Source organism: Aptenodytes patagonicus, chromosome 22 (assembly GCF_965638725.1).
Source record: "Aptenodytes patagonicus chromosome 22, bAptPat1.pri.cur, whole genome shotgun sequence".
NCBI classification, from domain to species: domain Eukaryota; kingdom Metazoa; phylum Chordata; class Aves; order Sphenisciformes; family Spheniscidae; genus Aptenodytes; species Aptenodytes patagonicus.
Genome location: NC_134970.1, coordinates 2,306,509 through 2,318,867, shown reverse-complemented (window position 1 = coordinate 2,318,867; position 12,359 = coordinate 2,306,509). Strand labels below are relative to the sequence as shown.

Genomic DNA, 12,359 nt, shown 5'->3' with positions numbered 1-12,359 from the left:
GTTACTGCTTTCTAATGTTTTTTTAGGTTTAAAAAAAAAAGCAACATATGTAAACTTGTGCTGTATGTTGTGTACTCTGTGCACTTGAGCATAAATATCCCGTGAGCATTTATTTACAATAAAGAGATTTTAAAAAAAAAAATAGATCTAGTTTCCTCTGTTACTTTCCGTTGTTGTTTGCTATAACCATCTGTTGTGTGCTGGTTTTGTGAGATAATGGTGAATTCAGGGGAGTCTGTGGAAAGCGTTTGGAGGAAGAGGGTCTGCAGGGGAGGGCAGGTGTCCCCGGCTTTTGGGAGTTGGGCTGGAAATGGTGAATGCTGCACCCCAGAGCTACTGCTGCCATTCCCTTCCCTCATTGGTTTTAAGGGTGTTTTTGTTGGAGCTATTGGAATTTGGATTTTCAGGTTTCCTGTGGAGCTGTTAGGGTAGGAACACTTATTTTAAAGCACATATCTTTTTCTGGGGGCAGGGGTGGAAGTCAAGAGAAGCAACTGGTGTGTCTCTTAACTTGTGATTTCCAGCATCTGCAGCTGGAAACCAGCTGGTCCCAAAGGGACTCGCCAACCACAGCTTGAACAGAAGCGACCTTGGATGTGGTCAAGGAAAATCCCTTTTATCCTGTTTATCCTGCTGCAAACTGCAGGTTGAGGAGGTCTTAGGGGTGTTTAGCAGCCGTCAGAGCAGGAGACAGCTTTTGGTGTGGCTGTGCCCTGGCTGATGCTCGTGGCCATGAGCACCCTGCACAGATGCTAAATAACCTCCTGGCTGCCTGTGGGGAAACTGCTGATTTTTCGGCACACAAATCGGCTTATTCTGAGTCATCTGGAAAAAAATAAATCTAGAAAGCCTATGTTTGTGTCTGTGATTAACTGGATTCTTGTAAATATGAAGTGGAGGTCAGTGCCTGCTCAGGAGTGACGAGGGGCCTGTTGTGAGCCAAGCCCCTGCTCGTGGGGCGAGGGCAGGCAGCCTTTTGCCGTGTTTTACAGAGCAAGAACTAAATCTGTTTTACTGCGTTTTGGCATGGACTCAGGTGCATTTCAGAAAGGTAATACATCCCACTCAATGTAGGGACGTGGTAAATATTTCTGGCAAAAAACCCTCAGATTTGGCAGAACAAAGCAATACCTGTGAGAAGCACAACCCAGGGTAAAAAGGCCATTGCCAGGTTCTTGATGGCAATTCAAGCCTGGATGGAACTGTGCAGCCAAAGTGCAAAAGGAGTGAATGGTTACAACTGCTGCCGAAACTCTTGTTACTGGAAGATGACCTACGAGTGGCAGCCGGATTTGGGAACAGCTTTCAATGAGATGAAAGGCAGCTGCGTTTCCATCATGGACCTTGAGTGTTCAGCTCTGAGCGATGCTCCCTGGGACCTCTTGTGCTGCTGAGCTCCAGCTGGTGTTGCTCTAATGGGATTAGGTGGAGCTGGTTGCAGAAACCATATTTTGAATGCTGGCCATAGGCTTTTGAGGTCTAGAAGAGATGAGCTTGTGGTTGACAGGCCCTGGGGTGAAACGGTCCTCTTGAGGAGGCCACCATAGCGTGCCTGAGGTCCCTGGGCATCGCGTGGGGACCGGCACTGGCCAGGTGCCGTTGCTGCACGGTGGAACGGGCAGCGTCCTGCTCAGAAAGGATCATTTCAGCGAAGTGTTGGCAGTTCCACACAGTAAAACAAACAATTTCAACATCTGCTTGGGTTGCATTTCAGTTTTCTAGTGTTTCGCTTTGTGGGTTGAATAAACTACTTCCTTCTTGCTCAGAGGAGGAGTTAATGATTTATGGGCCAACTGGCACAACCCTGCAGAATTCAAACTTTTCTGCATGGAGCCATATCTGAGTGTGTAGGCGTATCGTAACTCCTCCTTTAGTGCGGTGGTCCCTGGAGCCGGGGAGACTGGACGAGGACAGTCATCACTTTGCCTTGTGAGAGCCGAACATGCCGGGTCTCTCCATCTCCTGCTGCAAGACCTCCAGGTAAGACAATTTCAAGCAATACAGCTTTAGGCGATGTTGCTCTTGGGAACTGGATTGGGGCTTTCTTGCAACTCTAGCAGGTGCAAAGATTAGTAAATTAAATCAAATTAAACCAAGAGCTGTAAGAAGGATTGAAGGAAAGCTAGAGGAATGAAACGGCCACAAGAAGTGTTAAGTTTAGGGCAGAAAGCATCAAGAAAGACTCTCGTTTCCAGGAGGAAGGTAGGCACTTGGAGCGTACGTAACATTGGGAGGGTTTAGGCTCATAAACGATGATCCTGGATAACAAAGTCGGAGAGGACTCTTGCTGATCTCTAGGGGTGCTAGGTTAGTCCAAATTGCACTTAAATTCCATTTTGTAAAGCAATTCCGTCTCCTGAATGACTTGTATGCTTTATAGCTTTACTCCAGTTGATGTTATTTGCACAAAACCATTGTATCTTTCTGGTTAGATACTTCTCTCTCTCTCTGCATATAATTTATTGTTAGGGGACTGTATTGACTCTGGCATGATTTCATCTGACTATGAATTTGCTTCCAAGAGACTTATTACTAAAACAAAACATTTTACCTGTAAGATAAGTTTCAGGGGACTTTTTCCATAAGGCATAGATAAACTCATGGCCCTGCAGGTATTAATTTGGCTGGTTGGCTGGGAAGAACACTGTTGGCAATGTAGTGTTTTTAAGTCAAACCTGACAAGCTACAAAGTATTTATGTTATGGTTTGAGTGGAGCTGTTAGTCTTTCTTTTTTCCTTTTTTTTTTTATTTTATTTTTAAATTTTAATCGAAAGCTGCATTCTCAAAAATGTAAATAAATGAGACTAGTGGAATAAAATCTATGGGAATTGCTTAACATCTACAATCGGCTGTCCTGTTTATGTTGTATTTTGATGTCTCTGGGTCTGGTCTGCTGGAGCCAGCCTTCCTCAGCCAAATCCAGCTCTGTCCCAGCAGCCCAGCTCCTCCACGCTGAGTCTTGGTCCCGTCGGCTGGAGGGGAGCTGCTCCGCTCTGTTGCAGAGTATTGCAATAGCTCCTGCAGCTTCTGGTCCCCAGCCACGACTGTAGGAACTGTTTAGGGATGGAGAAATGAGACCTGTCCGCATGAGCTATGTTTATCCTGAGTGTAAATGCCCCCTGCTATTTTTACAGATACTTGGCCTAGAAAAAGAACGTGATAACTTCTGTGGGATCTCCAGACAGGGAGGCTGGAATAAAGAAAGATGCCAGCTTTGGAGCTGGGGAAGCAGAGGGATCGCACTGCTGTCCTTGGGTTATTCCTCGCCGCTGCTCTTGTTGTGGCTGTCCAGAGTAAGTGAATATGAGGAGAGTGAGTCTATCGGGGTAAACTAAGATCCCTCAAAGGAAAACCTTCTGCTGGGGTTCACAAGACTTGGATCCTTCTCTTTTCCTCGTTGCCTTTGCATTTCAAGAATATTGTAAATCTTTGTGATCAGAATCCATCTTCCTTTGCCTTTTTCTTCCTTGCTGTGTAAAATGGCCATAGAATTACTCCAGCTGAAAAAGGTGCGGTGATTTATACTAACTGGGGAGAGGAAACGGTTAATCTGGACTTTGTGACCAGCCTTTGAAACCGCTGGATGAGGTGTGAGAAGTGACCAGGATCTTGTGGGGTGATGCTCCTCCCCTGTCCCTGCCAGCCTCAGCCATCCCCAGTCACAGACTGCGCTTCTCCTCTTTGCTTCTAGCTTTAAGGCCACCAAAGTGTCCTCGCCTGGACCTTCAGAGTAAATCCAGGCCTGAACTCCCACTGCTTTTCCTCCCAGCATCTTTCTGATGGAGTTTCTGTCGGTAGGTGCCTGCAATGTTCCGCCCCATCTCGCATCTGCAGAACTCAAAGAGCAATACCGTCACCTTACCAGATTCTCCTATAAGACAACGGTGGAATACGTCTGTCGTCCAGGTTACACGAGAAATGTTCACGTCCAGAACAGGTTGCTTTGTGGAGAGGACAATAAGTGGCAGGGATCATGGGAGATCTGTATACGTGAGTATATTTTGGATTGACTTTTGATTTTGTTTTTTATTCACTGATGCTATCTGCTCGTTTTGTTGGAGCAGTATCCGAAGTGACCTCACGGGATGGTGGGAGATGAGTGACCTGACATGAAGCACCAGTTGTATTCTGCTAAGTACTGGTAATGATGGCAACAGCTGAAATCTGCTTTCATGCTGGCTGTGTTTGATTGCTGATTCAAAGGATGTTCTTCTGCTCAGGCACTTTGTAACTCTTGGTTCAAAAAAAGTATTTCAAACTTGCAGTAGGAGAATCCTTTAGCTGTGGAGAAACGCTGTCGCGCTTGCCAGAGTTACTGCAAAACCCCACTTAGACTGCAGAGGCTGGCTGCAGGTCATGATGCAAGTCTTAACAGCGTCGTGAATCATGGAATAATTTAGGGTTGGAGGGGAAATCTGGAGGTCTCTGGTCCATCCCCTTACTCAGTATTGGAGGAGTCTTCTGCTTTCCTGCTGCATTTTCCCCAATTCTTCAAGAAACTGAAATAAGAACTAACTCCAGTCCTGTTGTTCCCCAGCAAAGCACTGCATCTACCCTGGCGAGCCGGACAACGGCAGACTCATGCTAGCAGAAAACTTCAGTTTTGGTTCATCCGTGAACTTCATCTGCAACACTGGGTAAGCCAGGAGGACTCAGGGCACGGGTCCTCTTCTTCCCCAGCGATTTTTCTGAAGTCTTTTCCCTCTAGATTAAAGCCTGTGCAGTCAGAAGCCTTACTAGTGTAGGTAATTGCAGACTGTGACTGAAATATCTTTTTGAAGCTTTCCTTTGAGAGCTTTAAGACTGACTGAGTTTTCTTAATCTTGTACTTTGAGGCAGTTTTTCCCAAACTCATGTTCACTCTCCTGGCCCCTTCTTAAACCATTTCCAATGTTTCAGTATCTTTTTGAAGAAAAGACATCAATACTGAACTCGGAGCTGTAGTGGTAGCTACAGCTGGCTGATAAAGTAGACGTTTTTTCCTTAGAAACCATGTAAATTTTTTATTTTAAAAATGCTTTTGTCAAAAGCCAGCGTGTCATTGAAAAATGACATTGACGGCAAATTTCTGATCAGCTGTAATTATGATAAGCCGAAACCATCCTGATGGACGTTATAGGTAATACATCAAAATTGAGTATGTCAAGTAATCCCCTCTCCCCTATTTCACACAGGTACAGACTGGTTGGAAATTCTCAAATTCAATGTGTGATTAAAAATGGTGTTGTTACATGGGACAGAGATATTCCCATCTGTGAGCGTAAGTAGGGTTTCTTAATTGATCTACTGCTTAAATGTTACTGGGGATGGATAAAGAAGCAGTCGCGTTGCCCTGCTGAGGACTTCAGCAGTTCGGTGCATGGTGGAGTCTGGAAAGACATTTTGTCTTTGTGTTTTTCTTCCTGCATCATCCTGCACAAAAAAAAATTATTCACTGTCTGGGAGTAAGGCAGCTGCATGTAAGACTGTGGTATATCCCCAAACCACTCGTCGCCTGGGTCGGAGCTCTGCTGCCTGTGGGCTGGTGGGCAACTCCCTTGAGACCTGCCCTTAATTTCTGACCCTTCTGGCACCTCGTGTTTCAATTTTATTTTGTTTTCCTTACCAGACCTTTGGTTCAAAACAAATTAAGTTCGTTCTTTCTTTCTTGTTCTTCCCTCCCTCTACCATTTCTCCCCCCTCCCTCCCCAGCAATACCGTGTTCCCCCCCTCCAAAAATAGCTAATGGAGAGCACAGCGGAGCTGACAAAGAGCTCTTTGAATATGGAGTATCTGTCACTTACTGGTGCCACACCGTCCAAAGGGGAGAGAGACCTTTCTCGCTGGTGGGAGATGCCTCTATTTTCTGTACAACCACAGATAACATAAATGGTGTCTGGAGCAAGCCAGCCCCGGAGTGCAAAGGTGAGCTGCTCCCATGCGGGAGGTGAGGCGCGCGCTTGCAAGCTCACCGGGGCACTGCAGCAGCACCAGCCGTAGCCCCTTCTCCGCTGCCTCCTGCCTGGTCTGCTAAAGCTGTTTTCTTCCTTGGAGCCGTCTCTCTCCTTTATGTTGCTGGAATCACCTCTTGCAGGTGAGACGCTCCGAGTTTGGTAGCAGTAACGGATCTCCCATCGCAGGGACCGTGACTGCTTACGGTCACCAAGTCAGCAGGGGACATGGGAGTGGGATTTTCATTAGCGTTTGCAAACCAGATGATGCATCTTGCCTGCCGGCCTGTGTAAAATATAATGCCTGCAAAGAATTCGGAAAGCTGCTGCGATACCTGCTGCCTTTCCTATGTTCTTTTTACGCTTTGCCTTAATAAAAAGTATGAAATTAAAAAATGCTGTAATACGGAGTTCAAAAATATCACATCAGCCTGCTACCTTGTCATGTCCATTTTCAGCCTTTTTGGTGAACGCATCTTATGCTACGAGACTGTTTTTAATACCCTCATCTCCCCTCTTGAGCATAACTGCCGATTTCCTAAGTGGTGGCGTTTCCCTGACGCAGTGATTAACTGTGAGAATCCGAGCGTGAAGAACGGGAAGCTGCTGAGCGGGTACCGGGCTGCGTACACCTACAGAGACACCGTCATGTTCGACTGCAACTTCCGCTACACCATGAACGGCAGCGATGCGTCCACGTGCAAAGAGAACGGCCTTTGGGACCCTCCGCTGCCGCTCTGTCAGCTCAGTAAGTGTGGTGGACCGAGGGCTGCTCCACCTGGCCCAGCAGCTTTGCTTCAGTGAAGTTCCCACCCACCTAAGAGAGCGTTAGGTCCTGAAAGTGATGGCTCCAAGACTTAACTTTTTGGATTTTTTTTTTTTTTTGGCTAATCTCTGTAGCGCTAAGGTGACTTCAGGAATTTATGACTTTGGGCCATAGAGACTAAAGCCTTGTCCCATTCAAGCTGGTGAGCATTTCTCAGTAGAATTCAAAGGGACTAAATTAACCTTAGTATACTTAATATTTTTAAAGTTTGTTGGTAAAGCCTCAGATAGTATAAACTTTATTAAAAATTACATCTTGTTATAACAGTGAAAATTACCATGCAGGCTGAAATTATTCATGTGTTTTCATTTGTCTCCTTTGCACTCACTCTTTAGCATTACTGAACTCGGACGATTAAGTGCATCTCAGAAAGAACAATGTGAGCCCACGATTTTTCCCCAAGTTCTCTCTGTTATGTTACGTACCATTATGGGCCTCACTGATTTATCACTGGCAATGTCCTTAAACTGGAATTTCTTTCCTAGGTAGCTGTGACAACCCTCCAGATGTACATAATGCTGTTAAAGCAAAACTTGCTGGCAATTTGTTTCCTGTGGAGACTGTCGTGACCTACGAGTGCAGGGAGGGCCACCAGTTCAGCCCGGAAGAAACCACGCGGCACATTAAGTGTCTGCCGGATTTTACGTGGACCGAAACCCCACCTCCTTGTGAAAGTAAGTGTACGTTCCTTTTGGCTTACTTACCCTCGTGATCTGGCAAAATTATTACCGAATGAAGAAACTGTGCGTGGTCTGCTGTTGTGCAGATCGCAGGGTGAGGGAGAGAGGGGGGATGCTCCAGGTGCCCAGCTTGGCGTGTCTCTGGTCTTTGCTGTGACTCTTGAACTCCCTTGATTTGGTCCCCAGCCACAGGGTTTTCGCTGCTTTATTTACCAGCTATGCTTTCTAGTCCCTTGAACCTGTGGAAAAAGTCATTGCAGTGTCGAGGGCACCTTGCTCCATCCAAGGGGAGGTTGCGGTTGCAGAGTCCCTTGCAAACACCCCGTCCCCCAGGAGTGCCCGGGGATGGTGCTGGGGCAGATTTAGCGTTGTGTTGTGTCTTTGCTTTACAAAGCATTCATCCTTCTGTTTACAACAAATCTGCTGTCATCCAGATGGCTTTGCCGTGGTTTCACACTTGCTAATGTTTGGCATTTCTCAGGAATTCGTTGCCCAAATCCAGATGTCAGCCATGGAAAGCCCTTAAATGTGTGGGAAGCTAAAGACCATTATGTGTACGGAGACAGGCTGGAAGTTACGTGTGATGATGGCTACGCTTTCAAAGGTCATAGCAATAACATTGTGCTTCGGTGTTCAAGTGATGGTAGATGGGATCCAGCGGTACCGGAGTGTACTCCAGGTAGGTGAGGGTTGGTGAAGCTTGTTGACTTGGCGACTACTTTTGACTGCAAAGGTTTGGGTCACTCTGTACAGCGCAGTTGTCTGCTGACATTCGCTGAAAAATCTACATGTGGCCTTAGATGATGGTAGTAGTAGCCAAGGAGAATTTTGCCCCACTGCCATGTATCCCCAGATCTAGTCCTCCTGTGTTAACTTGGAAGAAATAGGCAGCAAAAGATCCAGATGGATCAGTATATTGCCTGGGGATTGCTGTGGAAAAAGTACGGGGGTTTGGCAGGGGGCTGAGCTAGTGTCTGGGGAGGTGGGATGCGAAGGGCTGGGTGTTGGTAGGCTTAGGAGGTTCCTAAGAAGCCTGGAAGACACTTACCCAGCTGGAAGGGGATGTGGTTTGTGCTTTGGACAACAGCTGGGCTGGTTTGCTGATACGAGGCTTGGGAGCAGAGGATGTTCTCAATGCATTTTCTTCTGAAAGGGGAAACGCAACAACATAAATAACTGACACTGCTGAAACTAATAACCTAGCGATGGGGCACCATAGCAATATCAGCAAGCTACTGAAAGTGGCCTGAGCCCAAAAGCTCAGGAAAACCTTGCCAGGAGGAAAGAGCCTGCTCCACCTCACAGAGCAGCCAGCATTAGAGCATAGACGATTCCTTGTCCTGGCCCTAACACTGCCCGTGAGGTGCTCAGCAACCTCACGAGTGCAGCTCAGTGGGAAAGCAGGGCCTGCAGCCCCTGGGATAATAACGGTGTGTGGTGCCGAGAGCCCCGAGGGGAGGCTTGGTCAGGCACAGCTCTTCAGCATGTGCCTTTCCCAACAGCCTCTGAAAAATCTGACTGTAGAAGCAGAAACTCCTTTAGAGTTACAAAGGAAACGTTGAGACCTGCATCTGTGTGACAGTCACCTTTTTTTTCCAGGGTTCAGATCTTCTTGCTAACTGTCTTCTCCATAGAAAGCATCTTCACTGGAGTTCTTTCTGAAAATACATGACATCCTTTATTTTCCGTTGTTTCTAGAACGTCGTTGCCCAAAGCCAGATACTGCTCATGGAAGAGAGATTTTTAAAAGCAAAAATGACTACAGAGTTGGGACCCGACTGAGGCTGGCGTGTGATTCGGGCTATGTCCTCAGGGGCCAGGACTCGACCGAGTGTCAGGCTGATGTGAGCTGGGCTCCCCCGTTACCATTTTGTGATAAAGGTATGTGTAATGTGGTGCTGAGAAGAAATCTTGTGCATCGGTATTCAGAAACAGCAGTCAGTAGGTAACCTGCCTTCAGCATCTGCTTCTGGGGAACGGGATGATGATCACCGGCTCATGGGCTGGAAGTGTTGAGGTGTCTTCTCCCTGGAGATGTGACCCACGTGGGAGGTGAGCGAGAAGTGGGAGCCTTGAGCTGGTGTAAGAGGCAAGAAGCCAGGCAGCAACTTCATGTGAATTTGCCGCACTACAAACATGAAGTTAACTCTTGTGCTGATTTCCCAGAGGTGATTTTGATTATCACCTGAATATGATAATCGTGCATTTCTTTTCTTATCAATTCCCTTTATTTCATAGTCTGTGACCCCCCTCCACAAACCACCAACGGGCAGCACTCTGGCTTGAGAACGGAGCAGTTCCCCTATGGCGCAGAGGTGACGTACAGCTGTGCGGAGGGTCTGTCCCTCATTGGGGACGCCACCATCTACTGCACCTCCGACGATGGGGTGAACCTGGCGTGGAGCGGACCTGCCCCGGAGTGCAGGGGTGAGTCGTTTCTCCTGTATGGGATCAGACTGAAGCCAGGACCTGGGTGCGATGCTGGGGCTAAGCCCCAGCCCTGTTACACACCCTGGGCCGAGAGCTCCAAACCCAGAGCAGCTTAATGACCGTGCGGCTCCTCTGGCTCCTGTGCGAAGGGCTCGGCACCACGAGCTGTTCAGTAACACCAGGGACTGGCAGGGTCTCACTGGGGGCTGCTGCAGGCAGCTGAGGATCAATTCTTGTGTTTGAGTATGAAACTGATGCAGAGGGCATCAGGAAGAGCGGCTCTGCCCCGCCTGACCTGGTTCCCCGTTGTCCCTGGGGAAGGGCAGCAGCCAAACCCACCGCTCCCACCTCTCTTCCCGCAGTGGTTCGGTGCCCCAAGCCCACGGTCGAGAGGGGAAGGATGACTCCGCAGAGGTTCACCTTTCCCTACGGGGTGGCCGTGCGGTTCTCCTGTGACGAAGGCTTCATGCTGCACGGCGATGCTGAGAGCCGGTGCCTGGCCGACGGCACCTGGCACCCTCCCCTGCCCACCTGCCGGCCAGGTGGGTACCAGGCCCGGGCAGATGCCCCGCAGCTGGTTTGTACAGGCCAGGGGTGCTGCTCCTGTGAATCACCAGCAAGAGGTGGAATTTGCAGGGAGTTTTCTCCTCAGTCTCCTCCCATTACATTATTTTTTGGCATGCGTTTTCCTTTCAGTTCAGTGTCCCCGACCCTCGGGACAGGAGGACCTAATGGTTTACCCATTAAAATTATGGTACCAGGTGAATGAAACTCTGTCGTTCTACTGCAGACGTGATGGCCGTCGATCAGCAAGTTCAGAAAGTATCTGCTCAGCTAAGGGCACTTGGATACCACCGCCCACATGTGTAAGTACCACCATCTGCCCAGGCTTTGTATCTTGCCCCATTTATAGCCTAGAATAGCACTGGTCCAACTTCATGAGTGTGTTTGTTTCAGTACAATAGGGCTGGCCTGACTGAGGGGCTGCAGTAGGAGGGGGATGCTCAGCACATAAGTCCCTGCAGCGGAGTCTCACGCCCTCTGTCTTTGTTTTGGTTCTTTTAAAGAAAAAGCATGATGCATGTGAGAAGATTCTTCGATATAGGGAAACTTTCCCATGTAGAGTTCCTCTGACAGAACTGAAAACTCTGCTGGAAGTCCAGAAACTGTACCTGGAGATCCAGAAACTTGAAAAGGAGCTGCTAAAACCCACAGCATACGGCTGACGGTCATCAGTGGTATCCTAAGAACCGTCCTCTTTGTGTGTTGAATAATCATGCTGACTGAGGATTTTTTATGACTTCGTAATTCGTGCTAATACTTAAGTAGCCAGAACAAAATTTACCAATCGGTCAAGGAACAGATCTGGTCGTATGGGGAGCCAGAAAGTGACGCCTTCTGGCTCATTCTGTTAGAGCTCACTGGGTTAGGTTTGTACATCACTTTATGCATTTTCAAGCTTTACATTTAGATATGTTTGTTATACTGACAAGTGCGCAGTTAGAAAGGAACTGGGCGGAAAGTAAATTTTTGTCGGAGCCGAGCGGAAGCCGTGCAGACAGGCATGAGCGTGGTAAGAGCCACCAACCCCCACTTGCCCCGCAACTGCTGCACCTCTTCAGCTGCAGTCCAGTATAGCCCATTGCTACTCTGTTCATATAAGTTGCATTCAGCAAGCTAATTCAGCACTTAACTGCCTAATTAGCTGTGACCTTCAGAGTGGGCACAATGAAGAAAACTTCAAAGCCTGTCTTCTAGCAAAACAAAAATGCCAGGTTTTCTTCCCAAGCAGGACAGACGTATCTGAGGCCACGGCAGTGCCACTCGCTGCATCTTTGTGCACCAAGAGCAGTTGTTGGAAGTAAAAGTGTAAAGAAAGAAATGGCTGAATTTTTTCTGCAACATCCAGTAAAGGGGAAGCGCTCTGTTAGCACGCATCTTGTGATCAGACCTGTACTCCTTCACCACGAGATTATAATAAAGTTACAATTGTAATGACAGCGGTGTCTGGCTTTTAATAATTCTGTCCTGTCTATAGTAAAGGAAAGAGGTGCTTCAATAATCATTGCTTGATTAGGCACAGAGGGCTGCTATTCCCTGAGTGCAGCGCAGGGGTGTGCGGGGGGGGGGGGGTTTGCACAGCAGCCTGTCCCCCCTCACCCTGCCTGCCCCCAGGGTAAAGAGGCAAAATGAACGTGCAGCACTGCCCAGCGCACCGATCAGCAGCTCCCTGTGCTTCAGAAATGAGACCAGGATGCTGCAGAGCAATTCTAGCTGTAAAATAGCTTTATTGCCGCTGTCCCCGCTGGGGAAGAAGGCAGAGCAGCGTTCCCTCCCACAGCGCATCCTTGCTGGAGAGTTCAGGGAGGGCAGCCCTCACCTTGGGCAGGTCAGAAGGGCTGGGGGGTGGCAGTGTCGACGTGGCTCGTCTGGCCTGTCCCCAACTTCCCACAGCTGCTTCCCCTTCCCTGGTACGTTCTCGGCAGGGAGAG

At 48.2% G+C, this 12,359-nt stretch overlaps 1 protein-coding gene across 3 annotated transcripts; it reads left to right on the top strand.

Annotated features, from left to right (window-relative positions):
- The first annotated feature begins 1,835 nt into the window (after positions 1-1,835).
- LOC143170200 (complement component receptor 1-like protein) lies at positions 1,836-11,867 on the top strand. 3 transcript variants are annotated; one of them, XM_076358287.1, is made up of 14 exons: positions 1,836-1,980; positions 3,136-3,294; positions 3,836-3,991; positions 4,539-4,638; positions 5,176-5,261; positions 5,693-5,905; positions 6,497-6,679; positions 7,243-7,431; positions 7,919-8,116; positions 9,136-9,318; positions 9,676-9,864; positions 10,230-10,409; positions 10,564-10,733; positions 10,935-11,867. In XM_076358287.1, exons 2-14 carry the CDS (start codon positions 3,207-3,209, stop codon positions 11,091-11,093), a joined length of 2,094 nt encoding a protein of 697 aa, XP_076214402.1. In that variant the 5' UTR covers positions 1,836-1,980; positions 3,136-3,206; the 3' UTR covers positions 11,094-11,867. The 3 variants fall into 3 exon arrangements, with proteins under 3 accessions (XP_076214402.1, XP_076214403.1, XP_076214401.1); XM_076358288.1 differs by having other exon boundaries at positions 3,800-3,991; positions 10,658-10,733; positions 10,935-11,072; XM_076358286.1 differs by having other exon boundaries at positions 1,837-1,980; positions 3,800-3,991.
- Positions 11,868-12,359: the final 492 nt, after the last annotated feature.

Coding starts and splice junctions, on each gene's coding strand:
- LOC143170200 (XM_076358286.1), top strand. CDS start 3,207: ATGCCAGCTTTGGAGCTGGGGAAGCAGAGGGATCGCACTGCTGTCCTT. Junction 6,680..7,242: donor GCTGCCGCTCTGTCAGCTCA/GTAAGTGTGGTG, acceptor TTTCTTTCCTAG/GTAGCTGTGACAACCCTCCA. Junction 10,410..10,563: donor CCTGCCCACCTGCCGGCCAG/GTGGGTACCAGG, acceptor TTTTCCTTTCAG/TTCAGTGTCCCCGACCCTCG.